Below are 18,650 nucleotides of genomic sequence, written 5' to 3'. Positions count from 1 at the left end.
TGCTCTGTTGAGCTCATGATGGCTAACATTGGGTTTTAAGTTTAAATTACTGTGCTTAAGAGATCTATAAGACAAAAATGCCTCTAAGCTATAAGCCTCATGTGCCCAAAGACAAATAGCTTCCCAGAATGCTAGGGGTTATTCTTAAAATTGCCGGGTCTTGTACAATTTTAATGAAGCTGTTGTTCATGTAATATAACAAACCACATGTTTTTGCTTCTTTAAACAACCTTGCTTGCCCATGATTGTCCGTAGATGGGATGTATGCTGGTTACATGTAGGCAGGAAGTACACTGATAGCACAAAGGAAGTAAGTGTGTAGCCTTGTGAGTTTAGCCTTTATAAGCTCCTGACTAATGTAATTCAGTGCTACATCTTGGGAATCCCAAATATGTAAACTTGGCACCAGTATCTGAGTAAAGCCTCTTTGTTTAAAACGTATTCATGGTCAGACTGGTGACTCTCTGAAGGACCCCAGATACCTAATAATCTCCTTGGGACTTTTCATGTTAACCTCCAGACAGAAAACTGAGATTTCAAGGTGTTCCAGCTAGGCTTCACCTTTTCTTGGCTTGGAACAATGGTGTTCAGCTTTGAAAACCTGCTTGGCTCCCACTATAGTGAAGTTGACTCACACCTTTGGGAGCTACAACCTGGTCATTGTAGTTTTAAAAGTTTCCCCAGTGAATTTTTTGTTCTGTGGAACTGGCCCACAGCAACAGTGCATTCTCCAGGAGGTTCTCCTCTGAAGTTTCCAGAACCATCCCTAGCACAGTAACAGGAAGTCGTTTTTGGGGTCACAGAATGAAAGACAGTGGGTCAGAAGAGTGTGCTAATTCCTCAGAATACCCTACACTTGTTAGGCTAGGGGATGCAGGATTGATGCTGGGTGGGGATAGTGAGAAGTGGGAACGAGAGAGGAGGATGACATTTCTCTTCCTGCTGTGGCAAAGGTTTGTAGTATCTGCAGATTTGCCCTCAAAACCAAAACCCAAAACAACCAAGCAGAAGCCCTCTGGCCCCTCACCTGGCCCCAGCTGGAGAACGCCCATTCCACACACAGCTCTTGGTTACAGGCTTGGGTGTCCACAGGCCGTTTGGCCAGTTGGGTGCACATGTCGTTGGACACTGGGGTAGAGATCCCAGAAGCTTTCAACTTCTGACAGGTTACCCGGCGGGTCTGGACACCTCCACCACAGCTCCGGGTACAGGCAGACCAGGAAGTCACCATCCACCTGAGGAGAAGGAGGACATGAGGGTAACTACAGAGGGTAAGGCCTGGGGGAAATGAACTTTGCTTGTCCCTCTCAATACACACAGATGTTGACCTGAGGGCCATTCCCCCAAGATTTACTCAGAAAAAAATGTAAAACATCCACACAGTGTCACTGGAGCCTGTGAATGCTAACTTGCTTGTAGATAAGGGCTTCTTGTTGCTTGTTTCTGAGACAGGGTCTCATTATATAACACAGCTTGGCTTTGGACTTGTGATGCTCCTGGCTTGCATGCTGGAGTTATAGGCATGTGCATAGTTAGGATTTGGAGATGAGATTATTTGAGTAGACCCTACATGCCCTTATCAGAGGTAAATGCATATGGGGAGAGGTGGCAGTATGACCAGGGGACAGGAGCTGCAGTTTTGTGCAGCTACAAACCAGGAACTTTTAGAGGTACTGGAATGTGGGAGTGACAAGGAGCAGATTTACTAGGTGACTAGGTGAATTTACAAAGGGAACATGGCCCTGTGAATGCCTGGTCTTCAAAATGGAGTTTTTATGATGCCATTTGGACAGATTTTTCTTGTAGCCCAGGAAATTGATAAAACTGGGACATTGACAAGGAACAACTCTATTGAGGGTTGGTTGCTTTAAGCTGCCCCACACTAGTGAAACTGTGGATAGAATACTATTAATAACACTTTAATATGTCAGGGCAGGACATATTCCTAGGAAAGTCAGATCCAAACATGTTACCTCTTGACCTAGGAGATAACCTCTGTGTTTCACCGAGGTCAAGATTTTTTCTGGAGCCTTGCTCCATCTTTCAGAAACAGTCAAAGTTCATTCTAGATTTCTAGGGTAATTCCTACCATTAGTAAGCCAGTGTAGAAGTCATATATCTTGGAGGCTTATATGTGTAGTATGAATATCCATTCTCAGAATGTGAGGATTCAACTATAATTTAAGTCCCTAGAAGTAAAACTGACCAAGACTATGAGAAATGGGCTTTTCTCATAAAGCCATTCTATAATCTGGGGTCACTGTGAAGTCCTTAGTCCATAGTGTGTATGTAATCATGCAGGGGTCCTCTTCTACATGCGTGCACATACAGAGCATTCTCACAGAGTAGAACAGTTAAGAGGCATGGTACTTTCTAGCCAGTTTTATAGACTCTAGGAGCACCCTACCAGTTGTGATACCTGGAGTCTGGGAATAGAACTGTGATGTAGATAAACAGCTAGATACCTGGATTAGAGCAGACTTTGGAGGATAGTCATAGCAATGCTTATGTTTATACAGCAGAGGATGCTAATGTGGTCCTCAGGCCCGACTGGCATTCTAGTCAAATGGAAACCTATGGGGCTTCCTTGGCAAGTGGGGCCACATTTGATTTTCAAAAGTATATGGAGAGAAGGAGAATAGGTTCCTTCTTCCATCAGGGTCTGCAACTGACTTAGTTTGTGGTAATCTCTCTACTCCTTGGCCTGGGAAGGATGACTTTATATGACTTTCTAGGCCAAGGAAACACCGTATTTAGGAAGCAGGCCCAAGGTGTTTTAAAGCCACTGGAAGCACTGTAACCTAAGAAGAGACAGCCATTACTGTTTCAGTTGCTGAAGTAAATTAGGCTGATTGACTCTGACCATCACCAAATCAAATCACTGAATTCCTGGCACATAAAAGATCTCTTCTTCATTTCATGCTGCTTGGCAAGGGCAGTCTTCCAGATCCTTCTGTCCCTGGTGAATGTCAGGCGTGCATTTCAATCAACTTTGATTTCTAAATATACATTTCAGTGATGTTTTCAGGAGCTGGGGTGGGGGTTTTGGGAAAGGAGAGCTATGGGCTATGTTACTGTTCAGGAAGGGTACAAAAGGACATTAATCATTCCCGTGGAAACCTTCCCGTCAGCAAGTCAAACTGCTGATATTAATGAGTGTGTTTCATATTTCATGGAGTCTCTCCTAGCCTCAGCTGCTCCCTGTGACTCAGCTGGCAAAACACAAAACACAGAGCAGTTGCCTGAGCAGTATAGCAAAGTCCTACAGATAGGTCATAAAGGGCCATTTCAGGTCCTAGCCAAGTCTCCCGGGTCGCAGAGCGCCACGCTGGTGCCAACTCCAACTTCATTCATTATCCGTTAGTTACCGCCTAAAGACTTGGGGATATGAGTTCAGTGGGACTCAGGGCTTCTTGAAGCCAGAGTTACATGAGAGAAGGAGATGGTGGGTGTCATTGCAGCCTAAATACAAATCTCAAGAGCAGTGCAAGACCACATCTAGAGTTAGAGCAGCTATAGGAAAAAGGAGATGCATTCCAACATTAGTGAGATGCAACTGTTTGTCAAAAGATAAGTTTTCCTTAACGAGATCACTAACTAGCAGAGGTGTTTAGTTAGAAAGGGAACAGTTGGAGTTAAGCCCAGGAGTCCTTGTCTCCTCCACATTTTCATTGGAAATATGTTTCAAACCACTCAGAAAGGCAGGTTATCATTACAGAATGGGATTTACCTCTGGCCCCACCCGGGGACATACTTCTTTACTGAGCAGACTCTTGGGACTTGAAAGCCCAGGTAGCTTTGACTGGCTGAGTAGTGAGGGAATAAATAGGGCTGAAAGCAGAGGCCTACTCTGAGGGTATTTTCAGTATGGAGGACAGGTGCCTATGGGCAGGCACAGCTCCTTGAATTCCATCTTTTTCTGCATGGTGCTAGACAAAACAGTCAGGGGCGGTGGTTGTGGGTAGGAAGAGTACACTCACCGAGCAGGGCAGTCTCTCCGGTTGCAGGCGACAGGTTGAACTGCAGGCCGAGGCTTTCCTGCGCAGTGCTCAGGGTCAACCTCTGTGGTGTTCAGCAAACACCTGAGGCGGGGCTGATGAACCCCTCTATTACCGCAAGATGCTGAGCAGGTGGCCAGTCTGTCCACAGACCACCAGTAATCTGTCACAGGAGGAGGATCAGAGGGGAAGAGGAAATGGTTATTACCCACACTTCTCCTGAGCAGGGGAGCAGGATAGATGAGTGAGCTGAGAGGAGATCTATAAACAAGCCATCTGCCTAGGGGTGGGCCAGCGACTCTCCAACAAATTTGGGCAGGGCCCATGGGCTCCAGGAGTCTCGCCTAGAAAATGAACACAGAGCCCCTCTCCTCATGAAGAGTGGTGAGGACTGAGTAAAATGGAAGGAAAGAGCCTACCTCCGTAAATAACTGGCACAGCATTTAATCGACAGCCATAGTGCTTATTATTTTTAAACATACTTGCTTAAGTACTTTTTTTTTCCATATTGGTTCATCAGACAGTGACTTTATTTTTCTACAGAGAGGTATAAATATATCAAAGTATTTAATCACACTTAAAAGCATGGATCTGATTTGGAATTTGTAAATTTTACAAAACACAGTCTATCCAAAGAGTTCTCCTTTACGTGAGACAATGTCCTCAGTGGAAGAGCCCAGTTCTTTGGTTTTTCTGTTTGGGGACTTGGGATGTACTGTGGGGAAGGCTGTTAATTGTCGCCTGGTATAGTTGGGATACACACTTGTGAATACTTGTGAGTTATGAACACTGCAGATAGGGAGTGAGAAGGGGGGACATTTGTTTTCCTATTTGGAGAGCCAAGTGGCAGGGGAGGTTGTTCCAGAAGATCTGTAGGCTTAGAAAAACCTCTCTCCCTTCACACAGTATTGGAAAGAGCAGGCCACCCTCCCCGCAGAGTCCGACTCAGTCTTGGGAGTACATTCCATAGCATTTTGCTTTTCCTCAACAGTCACATACAACGCAGTAGAACTGGCCCATGGAAAGCAGCCTCCCACAGTTTCCATAGAGAGGCCAGCTTGGGCTTTCTTCCTGCTGCTTTCAGCTCATTAGCAACTCTGGCTGGTGCAGTGAGTGTGGACTTGCTGACCTGCCCGTATTCCTGGAAGGCTCACTCCCAGCCATAGAGGCAGGCTGCTCTATCAGGTTTTGTTTTCTTTTACCAGCACCAAAGCCAAAGGAAAGGCCCCTAGAAAGCCCTGTGCATGTGACTATGGCTGACCACCCTGGAATGTGTGACCTACACCGCTCTCTCTAGGCAGAAGGCAAGTGACCAAGCTGGTTCAATCAAGACATGCTGAATCAGCAGAGAAGACATGGATTTTAAGAAACATGCTGTGTGTAGCCTTCCTTAGTGAAATCAGGTTAGAGGAAACTGACAGTGAGGCCCTCTCCATCCCGATTTTAACAGGCTCAGCTGGGATCGGTCCCAGGCCCTCTGCTGAAGGCGGTGATGCCAGAAGTAAGGTTTTTTTGGTACAGAGACATTACCCACCAGAGATGACATCAGTATGTTCCACCAGAGGATGGATTCCCAAGTAAGCGTGCTGCTGTTCCAAGCCCAGAGATTTCTCACCTTGGATCACCAAAGATGCTTTCTGCATGAGTGTTCCTGCTTCGTTCTGAGCCAGGCAGCTGAACTCCCCTTGAGGCCCTCCACTGAGATTTGCAACCCGGAGGATCTGCCCAGCCCCCCAGATGTGGTGGGTCAGCCCCGGGGCAGTGGCAATGGGCCGGCCATTTTGGAACCAGGTGATATTGGGGGTGGGGTGACCTTTGATGGGGCAGCCTAGAAGAAGAGAGAAGACAGTCATTGGTACAGCCAAAGCCCACATTCCTGGTGAGCTCTTGTGTGTTTCCATGGCTCTAGGAATTGTACACATGCCATGGTTTTACTGATAGTATTTTGATTATGCTTGCTTTTCCCAAGGAAAGGGGGTGTTTCACTCTCTGGACTTCTGGGAGGGCAACTATTCTTCATTCAGTTCAATAAAAATGCTTGAAGAACACAAAGTGGCTATTTCTCTTCCTGTCTCTACACTAACTTCTAAAACAATGGCACAGTTGCCATTAATTCATTGAAAGGTTCCCCCCTCCCCCTCTGCTGGTAGCTCTTCCACTGATTCATTTATAAAGAAAGTTTTTCTTCAGATGTTGGGAAAAAATACAATATTCTTAAGACTTAAGAATCAAACTTCTACTAATTTAAATCTAATCCCTGCTGTCTTGTTACTTTATATTAAGTTTGAAGTAATATATCTTTAGCAGACACTAGGAAATAATTTTATCCATTGGCCTCATTTGTCCATAAGAGCCTTGATCTTTTGACAACTCTTAACCAAGCATGGACTGGATATGTGCAACCCTATTCTTATCTATGGAATGTGGATTAGGTAGTTGCAGCCCTATTCTATGTAGCTATAACATACTTTGATACATTAGAATTCTAAGATATTAAACTGACCACATATTATGAAATTGGTAAAACAGATTGTCATTGTGAGGAAAAACACATTTCCTCTGAATCTGGGGCACTTGCTGTGTTTGCTGCTGTAGCCTGATGACTTAGCCTCACTAGGGAAGCTGTTTTGAAGCTCACAGTGCATACAAAATCATTAAACTGTAGAGAAACTGAGGTTTTCCTTCAGTTCAGTTCAACAAGTATCTGCTTGGCACCTACAGCTCTGGGGATTATGAAGGCAGATGGGGCAACCTCCTCTCTTCCAAGGAGCTCCCAGCTTGTACGGAATTAAAAGGACAAAGTAACAGGGTGACAGTTTGGAAGTAGGAAGAGGACCAGTGTGAGAGGAGGGGCAGAGGGGATACTATGTGGGGGCAAGTAAGAGCCAAGTGCAACGAAACACACATACACACACACACACACACACACACACACATACACTTTTGCAAACTGAGGAGACTTGACTCATTGTGCATAGAAGTTACACCATCAGAGTTTGGTATTTCAACATCTATAAATCTTTGGGTAGAGGCACAAATGCAGGAATGGCATTTAATGCAGCTGGATGGCGAGGCAGGGAAGGTCATGTGCTGTTTTATTTACTTAGTATAAATCCAAAATTATCCATAACTCATGTTTGCATTATTTCTTTCATTGATCTCCAGGAATAACTCAGTGTCTAATCACTTTTCCTATAGTCAGTTTAGTCAACTCTTTTTTTCCATAGGATTTTCAACAAGTTAGAAATAATGGCTGGACCAGCCCATCATTTGCCAGTGTCTTCTAAAGGGTTTTATAATACATTTATTTTCATATGTGTATGAGTTTTATCTGCTATATGCATGTATACCAAGTGTGTGCTTGGTATCTGCAGAGGTCAGAAGAGGGTGGTGGATCCCTGGAACTGGAGTAATGGATGGATGTGAGCCACCATGCGGGTGCTGGGAACTGAACCCACGTCCTCTGCAGGAGTAGCCAGTGCTCTTAATGAGCCACCTCCCCAGCCCCTTTCCTAAATGTTTTATAGTTTACCTAAAAGTTCTTAGCGGTTCCCCTGCCCTCACTCAGCTCTGTTGGAGTCAGAGATCATTTTCACTCTTGTCACTCTTGATTCTGAAGATTTTGACCTGGCTGTCCTCTAGGAGGGTGCTGCTGGGCACTCTCCCTCCTGTTGTTCTCAGAGCAAATCAAGTCCTGAGTTACAGATGAAATGCTGTCAGGTCAGAGGCTTCCTCAGCCTCCCTGGCAGAAGAACTGTAGCTTCCAGTTCCATTCAGGGAACGGAAAGGCTTGTTCCACTCCCTCCCTCCTGCTAATGAGGGTGTGTGCAGACAGCCAGTCATTCTGTTGGGAAGAAAAGGGCAACAACACTCTGTGGCCAGAGCCATAGAAGTTTGAAGCAAGTTTACCCTGGAGCCTAGTAGGCCAGGCTGGGCTATCTTCCTGTATGCTAGGACTCGAAACAAGAATGTCTCTCTGGGTTAAGTTCTGCTAGGCAAGCGGGCAGGGAAGGGGACTGACTCTAGGTATCCGCTAAGTAGGGTTTAGGGTCTGCTCCACATGGACGCAGTCCCTGGGCCCAGTGGTTGGTTGGTTGGTTGGTTGGCTGGATGAATGTGGGTGGGTGGAGCGGAAAAGGACCTGGGCATCAACTTGGACTCTAAGGAGTCCCAGATAGGCACAGAGGTGTGGGTGTTTGAGGTCTTTGTTACAGGTTGTTGAATGCACACCCTAACTAAGGCACTTCTAAAGTCCCTTCACCCTCCTAAGACTGTGTGCATTTGCTGCACAAATGATGGGATTTCTTCCATATCAGGATAGTGACCATAGAGAGTGCACTTTAAATGTGTGAGATTATTCATCTTGAATTGAAAAATTCTCTAAGGGAAGAGTCACTTTGGTCTACTTTTCAAAGAGAGAGACCAAAAACATGAATTCTAACCAAAGTAAGTAAAAATTTTTTGCCACCTGCCATTTCCATTGCTCTTTTGTCTCAGTGCTTTTGACTGCACACACAGGTAGCTCCTTAAAATGGCCTTTGGACTCAGTGGTAGTATTCTTAGTGCACATGCAATGCAGGTTCCTGAGCTTTAACGTACGTGTGCGCGCGTATGCATGCGCGTGCACGTATGATCTCTGAGGATTGCCAGCAGAAATAGTCAAAAAAAAGGGCTAACATGAATTCCCACTGTGTATGTTCCCAGAGAATAATTATCCATGTTTCATTGCTAATGAGAAAACCTGGCTTGTAACAGGGGTCCCTTCTGTCACGGATATTTCTCATTTGTTAAGGTAAAAGACATATCAATCATTTCTTTTTGAAGCTGAGCACTCTCTCTGTGTGCCATTTACAAGGACATCCAAAACTGTGCTATGTCTTCCACGCCTCCAAAGAGGCCAATTCATGACTCCCACTTCCCAATTTCTGCATCAGTGAGAAATGTAGTAGTGTTTAACGCACGGGGAATGAAGAGGGGTGAACACCTCTCTTTCCTGCATTCTCCTCAGCTTCGTAAATGGCAACCTTTCCTATTCTTCAAGCCTCAGTGCCTTCCTGAGGAAATAGACAATCAGAGGGATGGACAGTACTCACTCCTCAGACCTCAGCTGTTAAAGAACTTGGGCTGTGAAGTGGCCGGGGGTGGGGGGAGCAGTGTTTGGGAAAGCTGCCTGGCTAATGAGAGTTCTGGCAGTAGAAAGCCTCCCTCGACCAACCCTTCTTAACCAGAGAAAGAAAACACTGCCTTTAGGCTTTCCATTCTTAGACCTGCTGTGGTTCTCTGTTGAGCCAAAGCCAGGTGTGATCACATGGATGCAGGTTTGTTCTTTCATTTTTTTTCCCCATCACATTTATCTCCTCTTCCTCCTCCCACATACTGATTGTGCAGTGAACATGTTCAGAGTGAAGATGTACCAAATAAGGACAATTATATAAACAATTCTTATTTCTGATTATTTTTACCTTAAATATAGGCAAAACCACGTCTCCTCCTAATGCCTACAATATCTCTGTACACCGATAAAAAACAGAGAAGAGAGCAAGAGTATTTGGGTCTAGGAAGCATGAGTGAAATGCCAAGGAATTCCACGTCATTTGCTCCACACGTGGCAGAGTCAGTGGTCCCCAGTAAGCCCAGAAATTCAGTCCAGCTGACACTCCTGCTCCTATTAAATGCTCCTCACTGACTTTCATTAGCTCCATGTTCTGATTTTATGCTGGTTTTTAGAGCTGTAGTAGCCCGTCTCAGGGAAAGAGCCCAAGTTTGACAGGTGAGAGAAATACCGGGGTAGAAAAGTGGGTGGCCTGGTGGCCTTGGCTTCCAGCTTCCTTGAATGCTGCATACACTGGAGATGCTACGGACCTTAAAGGTAATGTGATAAGGCTGCCTTTGAGGCCCCATTTCCAAAGAGGCTCTGAACTCACAGTGATCAGTATTCAGGAGACTTTTGTTGTTGCTGTTGATTTAAAAGGCTGAAAACCACCAGGAGCTCTGGCAAGCAGCTTGGTTTGTGGGCTTCTTTGTAGAGATCAAGCCAACTCTAGATCCATTAGCTGTCTGTCACTTGAGTGAGCCACGTATCCTAAGTTGATTTTCATGAGTCCTGAGCCTTAATGAGTAGAAGTAAGGTTTCAGAGCATATATCCCTGCCTGCCCCTACTTTCTCCAGATGAAAAACATAGAAAAACAAAAACAAAACAAACAAGCAAACAAAGCATTAGCTTAGGTTGATAAATCAATCACAGAGCCAAGACTGTATCTGGGCTGCAGGGGTCCATGAGGAAGAAAGCTTTGGACATGGGAATATAGCCCAAAGGAGGAGGAGAAAGCAGCGCTCTGGGAATTTTCACTTATTTCCCTGCTGTCTACAGCAAAGGAAGGCTGTGGCAGGTTGGGACACGCTGTGTAAAGATATTAAAGACGTGGCATTATTACTTCATGAGCTGGCTCCAGGCCTGTCAGCGTTTTCATTATAATCCCGTGTCTTTCACGGAGTTAAAACGTTACTATAAAAATGATGTGTGTTGGGATGAAACTTGGCACTTGGTGTAGTCAGTCTGGAAGTCCTTTCCTTAATTTAATTTTACAAAACTGGAAAACACTCGCTCGGTACTTTAGAATTTATAGAGAGGCCCCTCTGGTCTGCCAGTGGTCGGAGAGGGTGTGGGGGCCCAGGCTAGGGTCATGGGGTGACCAACCAAAGCAGGCATGCTACTTCACTACCTCTTCGGGTCCCTGCTTTTTTTCGGCTTGCGTCCCCTTGGGCACTGAGTATGGTCTCTAAAATAGCAGAGAGTGAGTGGGAACTGGCACCAGGCAGTGGGCTGGGAGAAATGATTAATTTATATTGGAAAACCCCAGTTCCTGACTCCCCATTTGTCAGCTGGACCCCAGAAGGCCATGGAAGAAGACAAGCAACTTTAATTTTCACTCAGATTTCTGGGACCTCCCAATAAGCTGGTCAAATAACCAGGCTAAGACTATTCCCATGCACATTTGCCCAAAGAAAACTAACTTTAAAACATTCCTGGAAAAATAGAACTACACAAGCTCGTTTTCCATTCCCCAAATGTCTTTCTACCCCTAAGGGTAAGCTTTGGGTTTCCATTGGCAGGGGGTATACGAATGTCTCCCATGCTCCTGGGCATCTGGTGGAAGAATTTGATATATTTCTCGGCATGAAAAGTAGCTCTGTCCAGATTTATGACTTGATCAAGGCCTTTTCTTTCTCCAAAATGATTTAGGCACTTACTGCTGGTCAATTGCCCTTATGTACGCCCTGGGATCTGATTATTCCCTTATAGGTAGGGAAGGCGAGATGCCCATGTCGGAGACACGGGCATCCTCAGTCTTGGCTATGAAAATAGGGCTGCATCGTTTAAGGGAGAGCGTGGTGGTGTTGAAGATCATCCTGACTCAGGGATGCCTGGACCTCACTTCAGAAGGGGAACCAGAGAGAGAAGAGGCAAAGACAAGGTCAGGAAAATTGGCTCAATTTTTAAAATTCACAGTAAAAATTGAGATTTGACTTATCACAAGTGGATAATACACAGAATCCCCCCGTGTCCCTCTCTGCCAGTAGGCTCTTGGCATAAAATTCACCTCTTAAAAACACATCAGCATCTTTAAAAAGTTTCAACTTTCTGGGTTTATAAATCCCTGGTTGACTTGACTTTCAGGCTGCTGGCAGGTGCTACCCAGCCTGCAGGAGGGAAGGATAGCATGGTCCCAGGGAGGTCTGATTGCCAGCTGTGAGGGGCCCAGGGAGGAGTCTCAATCCACTGACCTGATGCCTGTCCTCGAGTCCCCAAGATGTGGATCACACGGGGCCACGCTACTCAAGTCAGAGCTCTTCTCTCTGTCTACATCTATCTGTCACTCCCACCAAGTCGCAGTCTGTAAGGAAGGAGGCTGGGGTTCCATGTTTGGTTGGAAATGACTCATTACTTCCTGAAGTTGGGACTATCACCGAAGTGCAGCTGCTCTGCCTCACGTGGAAACAGCAGGGTCAGGGTAAAAGCTATTGACCCTAGGCAGCCTGCATCCCTCTCCTGAGCAAAGCAGTTGTGCTCACTCCAGCCAATGGAGAGGCAAGCTAGAAAATATCCAGATTAGGCTGGGGAGTAAGCACAAGCCCACAGCTGCCCGGAGCCAACATGCCTTCATGAGCTCCGGCTAGGTTTGGCTCTGTGTATCGGCAAGAGCCCTTGCAGAAGAAATAAAAACCCATATGCGCGCACACACAAAAGGAGCCTTCGCTCAGAGCCCCGTATACACCGCATTTCAGTTCATTTCTACTGAACCAAAGCCACAGAACAGCAGCGGAGATGAAGAATGGCTAATATTCATAGCAGGTATCCTGAGAGGCCGACTGGGGTTCACTGGCAGGGCACAGGAAGGAACAACTGCTGACGAGGAATTCCAGAGTGCGGCGGAGGGGTGGGGCCGCTGGGGCGATGTGAAGACCTTCGCTGAATTTATTATTTGCACAAAAGCCTCCTGGGTCCTGAGGCTCCAGGAACTTCTCAACAAAGTAAAGAAAATAATAAACAATGTGAGTGAGGCGAATAAAGATGAGAGTTAAGCAGGCAAGCTGGAGGAGGGATGAGAGCCACAGAAAGGTTCGGGAAGAATAAGGACAGAGCCGCCACTCTGGAAGGATGCTGCTGGCTGAGAGCCGCTGGACAGGAACACATCTGGCAGGTGATGTCTGGCCTCTGGCAGGCAAGCTCCAAGAGTGTGTGGTTTTCCAGGGACCCATAAATAGACATATCTTCAGAAGAGGAGGTCAGAAACCCACAGCTCGTACTGGGACGTCCATGGCAGCCATGGGCTAGTCATGTGAAGAGCTGACGGCAGCTGTTCAGATGCACTGATGGTTGTTTGCAATCTACATTTCTAGTGTTGCTCGGGCTTCTGATCTACTTTGGGTATGGTTCTGGATCTACCATGGATCTATATAATCCATAGATTCCCTTGGAGCATTTAGTGGGCTCCCTGAAGGCATAAGGATAGGTAGCATGGTTCAGATCATCTAGGAAAATTCTGGGTTTTGAAAGCACCACTTGGATTTAGAGGCCCTAAAACCAGAGCTGCCTCCTTAGGCAATCTGGCATTTGGAGACATCTAGGCCCAGGGGAGGTAAAACACATACTGTCTGGATGGGAACAGGTAACCACTGGGTGGAATTTCTTTCCTTCTGGAGTCCTTGTTCTCTTGAGCATTCACATCAGGAGGCTGAGGTCTGGAGTGGAGAAGACATTTGGAAAGGGCTGGGTACCTGGTCTCTGTGTAAATGATGGCGGTGTCAGGTCCAAAAGCTAGCTTTCCTCTGGAACTTAGGAAGCTGGTTCCTCTCTACCAAGGGAGCCAGTTTCCTTATCACTGGCAGAAGTGACAAATGGGTATTTGTGGTGCCCATTAGCATACCAGAGTGCATGTGTTCTCCAGGCTCCCTCAAGTACCCCAGGTATCTAACTTTCCTCCTCTCCTACTCGATCATAAAGGTCTCCAGCTCAGGAGCTTCCTGCCCCCAAGGTACTCATTTCCTCTTATAACCCCAATATTTCAGCTGTCTTCTCTCTCTTTTGTCTTCACCTCTCACTCACTTCCCATCCTCCATCTCTTCTCCTGGCCAGGCCCATTCCACTGGCCTTGTTCAGTCTACTTTCTCTTTGCTCTGGACTCTTACAGGTGTTTTCTCCTTCATATCTACAATAAAAAACATTCCCCTTAGCCATACCTTGGATTGATCTTGCCATCAGTTTATGCAGGAGGGGAGACCGAATGCTCCCACAGAGCTTCCCAAAGGCATCTCTAATATGGTAAAGACATGGAACCCTGAAGGTTTAAGATTAGACAGAAGAGGGGCCCTCAGTTTGGACACCTCTATTCTACTTTAATATGTAGAATTAGAATTTTCTTAAAATTTTATTCTTAAATCTTTCTAAAGACCAAATGTAGGAAATCCTAGATAATATATATAGGAGAACCACCTTTTCCTACAGTGATGAGATTCCCCCACCCCCCAAATGTGTTTTTGGGTTATGATGGTAGGGAAAGGGTGAGCAGCCAAGGTCTGAAATGACAAGTGTTTACTATAAGATGTTTATATATTGCCATCTGTCAAAAAACTTGATTAAACACCGAGAAGTGGATTAGTGTCACTGCTGCTAATCAGAAAGCCACGGGCAGGAGTCGGTGGGCTTTTATCAGTGAAGGGGTGGAGGGTGACTATTTTAGATTATGGCCATATTATCTCTGTCATTGCTTAGCTTTCACTGTAATTTGAAAGCAATCCTAGACAACATCTAAATGAATCCGCACGGCCGCACCCAAATATAACTATTTTAGAAGAGGTGGCAGTCTAGAAGCTGTCGTCTGGGACATGAGATCATTAGGGTTTCTATACGCTGAGAACAAATGGTCCGGTAAAACCACTAAATGCCTGTGCACTACATATTTTTACCTCCAAAGAAAACAGCCATTTTCACCAGAGAAAGAATTCGATACCTCTTTTCCTAGTTAAAAGTCTCATTTTGCTGCTTTAAAAAATACCAGTGAAAGTTCTTTATGGATTAAAAGTTCAGAAAAATATGACAATTAAGAAAGCCCCCAATTCCCACTACTCAGAGATACACGGCGCTGGATAGTGTCCCTTCTTACCCATAGATGCACATATTTCGCTAGATAGCTTAGAGAATCGTGGAGTCTTCCCATTAATACATAAGAGAACCACCTCGTCCTTCAAAACTGTTGCCAAAGGGTTTTTATGTAAACGTATCAGGATCTTCTAGTTATGGTGTCTCTGCAGAGAATTATGTAATTTCCAGTTTGTCATGAATACAAACTATGCTAAGGGAAAGCTCTTAGCAGTTCTGTCCCTGTGTACCGATGGCTCTTGCATCATCTCACTGAAGGAGCACTGATGGATTAATGAGTATCACTAAGAATATTGATTATGCTTTGCTAACTTGTCACCCAGAAGTGTTACGCTAGTGTATGTTTTGGGCAACAAATCATGATGCTATGTCACTCCATTCTTGGATATTATAGTCAATAGGTAGAACAAAGGCCTCTATCTTCAGAAGTTTATACCCTAATCCTGGAAACCTATGAATATTGCTATTTTATAGGTAATTGCTCTTTTCAGATGTGATTAAGAAAGCATCTCTACCGGGTTGATTATTCTAGAATATTCTGGCTAGTCCAACGCAATCAAAGGGGTACTTAAAAGAGGGGAAACGGAGTGTTAGAGAAAGATTTGTGGTACCCTCTGTCATCCTTAAAGATAGAACAACGGTCACAGCCAAAGATCAGAGGTAGCTTTTAGAAGCTGGTAAAGGCAAGGGGATAGATGTCCTGTTAGAACTTCTGGAAGCTTGGCCAACCTTGACTTCAACCTAGCAATGTCTATTTTGAAATTCTGACCTCCACAACTCAAAGAGAATAAATTTGTATTGTGTTGGACCATGAAGTCTGTGGTACTTTGTTATGGCATCATTGTCAATTAATATAAAATCTGTGTCTTTACAAATCTCCTATCCCAACAAATAACACTTCCTTTTTATCTGCCTTACTTTGATTTCAGTAAGATTGAGTCTTCTGTTAACCCTTTGTACACAGTCAGTAGGTAAATGCTGGAGGATCATAGATCTCTTAGAGATTCTGAAGGAAGTTCTATGCTCTTGTATGAGAAAAAAAACACATCTGCATATGCACTTGGGGCTTAGAAAGTGTCTCAAATTCCTGGGCCCAGACTCAGGATCCCCATGTACACAGCGACAGTAGAAAGGGTACCAACAGCAACATTTTTTTACTTAGAAGTATACGATGTGGAGCACTTCCCATGTGGTACCAGGTAAGATGTGACATTGTGAATGCTTCCCTGGCTTACACAGTAGACAGAGTCTTGGCCAACCAGATGCTTCCTGCCCCAGGGTTCCAAAGACCGGCATCATCTAACACCCAGGCTCCTTGATCTCTGCATTTTCACTTTTCAGTTTCCAGTCTGGAGGTAATCTGTTTTCTGGCTTGCACCAGAAACTTCTCAACCTTTCCCCTTTCCTTCTTGAACAATTCAGTTCAAAGCCCAGTGTGTGAGGCTAACTGAGGCAGAGAGGAGGGAAAGTCGAGAGAGTTGAGAATGGGGCACTAAGTCTAAGCAGAGAAGTCCCAAGCACACAAGGGGTGTTGCTCTGGTTTGAGTGTGTACCCCCAACCAAACTCACATCATGGAAAATGTGGGGTTTGGAGGTGAAACTCAGTAGGTGTCTGGATCAGAAGAGCAGAGTGCTCCTAAATGGGTCGATGTTTTCTCACAGGAACACCTTAGCCAGAAGGGGGAGTTTGGCATCTTTTCCATACATTCGCTTGTTCCTCTGTTCTCCACCAGGAGTTGAAGCAGAAAGACATCCTCACTAAGAGCTAAGAAAATGCCCATATTGTGCTCTTGGAGTTTCAGTTTCCAGAACTATAAGCCCCTAGCCACCCCAATCTTCCTAGAGTTACTGAGTGTTTCTCTCTCTCTCTCTCTCTCTCTCTCTCTCTCTCTCTCTCTCTCTCTCTCTCTCTCTCTCACACACACACACACACATTTTACAGCTACAGCAACAGAAAACTAGACTACGATGCTCATGGTGGTGGTTTGGTGGATGGTGAGGGATCACAAGTGGGTTGAGAATGGTGCATGGGTGAGGCCAAGAGACAGCCATAAGATGAGACTGCCTATGCAGAGAGGCCTTGACCAAGTCAATAAATATATTAAGAACAGTAGAGGCCATATGCCTACAAATATAGAAAGAGGAAATAGGGATCGAATTCTGTAGTGCTGGGTCAGAATTGGAGGTATGAGGGAGAACTCGTGGGTTAATGCACAGATAAATACAGAAATTATAGCACTGTTAACTGTGTGCACAACTGAGTGTATACGTGCTTATGTACTGAGAACAGTGGCATCACAGTAGTGACTTCCAGAACTATTCTCTAGGTCAGGAGTGGGGAAAGCTTGAGGTGACCCTGGACTATCTTCTTAGACCTGGAAGTGCTGGAGTTCTTAGAGGATGGCATGGCAGTGTCAGGAGATACAGGGGCCATTTCAAAGTCTCATTGGCTGTGTCTTGGAATTTCTTTTATATCAAAAATAAAAAGGACCGTACAAGATGATAGCTCTCTGGATGGCAGGAATCCATGAATCATGCAAATATATACAACTTTTAAATCCATTCTAGAACAGAATATTTACTAACACTTGAAAATACCTCCCTATGAATATTACCAATGGCCAAAGAAGTTGAATAACTTTACAAAGGAAAACCCAATAGACATTTTAGCAAGTGATTGGAATTCACATTAGCTGTGCGGGTACAGCTGCTGTCATGATCACATGACTGGGGACAAGGTGTGAACCCAATGCACTTGCTTCTTCCTGCTAAATATTCACAGCCTGAATCTAATTATGAGGTGACATCAGACACCCCTGCATTGAAGGACACACTACGACAGTAAGTCTGTGCCCTTCAGAAGTATTTTCAGAGGTCAAGGAAGTCCAAGGAACTGTTCATCTAAGAGACACGGTAACTAAACACATGTGTGATCGAGGTTGGATTCTTTCACTTTAAGGATGCAACTGGGACAACTAGCTAACCTTGAGGGATTATATAGTAGGTAATGGGGTCAGGAACATACTCTCAAATGGATCAAGTGGAAAAATTAGTATTATCTTGTCCACATTTTGTATAATTGAGACTGTTTCACAACAAAAGCTCATTAAGGAAAAATGTTTTATATAAAATCGATGTATGAGAACATATGAATGCTGTCTGTCCAGATCTTAGATCTTGGGTGTGAGTGCTGGCTGCTGTAGAACACAGGCACTGGGCAACAGAGCTGTTGATGTCTCAGAAAATGGGCTTATGGGCCTAATGCTTGGAGTGCTCACACACATTCCCAACATGGTTCCTTTCTCTCTCCCCAGGGTTTGCTCTGCAGACAAGTGTCTCCGCTATCTATCAGGCCTTATGGACAGTTCAGTGCATGGGATAGAATGTCTTTATTTATTCAGATGCTGATGACTTCTTTCCCAACTTTAACAGATCTTCCTCACAATTGAAGAAAACTAGTTTATCATCTGATTGCTTTGTTGATCACACAATTAAGAGTTCTTTGGAGCAAAGTCCAATGGACAAATGGTAATTGTCTGAATAAGCAATGCTTTACTCACCAGGCCCAGAGCAGAGAGAGTTTGAGATGAGGCTAGAATACCTTCTTGTGCCAGGAAGTAATGAAGTTCTCAAGGAATGGATGTGACAGGGACACGGGGGCTATTTTAAAGTCACATTGGCTGCCTTTGCAATTTTCTTTTTTCAACATCAAAATAAAGAGAAGAGCAAAGACAGCTCTCTGGATGGCAGGAATCTATGAATTATGCAAATATAAACAACTTTTATGTCCACCCAAGAGTGGAACACTTACCCCTTGGTATGTGTGGGAGGACAGTTTCTGGAGCCCTTTGGGTATAGAAAACAGAAAATGTTCAAGCCTCTGCATAAAATGGCATAGTATCTACATGTAACATGCACACATCCTCCTGTGTGCTTCGGATCATATCTAGTCATGCAAATGCTATGTAAATAGTTGCTATACTATTATTTA

General features: G+C 44.9%; 1 protein-coding gene across 6 annotated transcripts in view; it reads right to left on the bottom strand.

The window, feature by feature from the left end:
• Adamtsl1 (ADAMTS like 1) overlaps positions 1–18,650 on the bottom strand; it is a 933,106-nt gene that overhangs the window by 12,340 nt on the left and 902,116 nt on the right. For all 6 annotated transcript variants that reach the window (XM_076564473.1, XM_076564474.1, XM_076564475.1 and 3 more), the window contains 3 exons: positions 5,614–5,826; positions 3,981–4,161; positions 1,028–1,235 (listed from right to left, as the gene is read on the bottom strand). In XM_076564473.1, the coding sequence (XP_076420588.1) occupies positions 1,028–1,235; positions 3,981–4,161; positions 5,614–5,826 (602 nt within the window). The remainder of the gene's footprint in view (positions 1–1,027; positions 1,236–3,980; positions 4,162–5,613; positions 5,827–18,650) is intronic.

This window comes from Peromyscus maniculatus, chromosome 2 (genome assembly GCF_049852395.1).
Source record: "Peromyscus maniculatus bairdii isolate BWxNUB_F1_BW_parent chromosome 2, HU_Pman_BW_mat_3.1, whole genome shotgun sequence".
Lineage (NCBI taxonomy): Eukaryota > Metazoa > Chordata > Mammalia > Rodentia > Cricetidae > Peromyscus > Peromyscus maniculatus.
The sequence above is the reverse complement of the archived record's forward strand: the minus strand, read 5'-3'. Positions and strand labels throughout refer to the sequence as shown.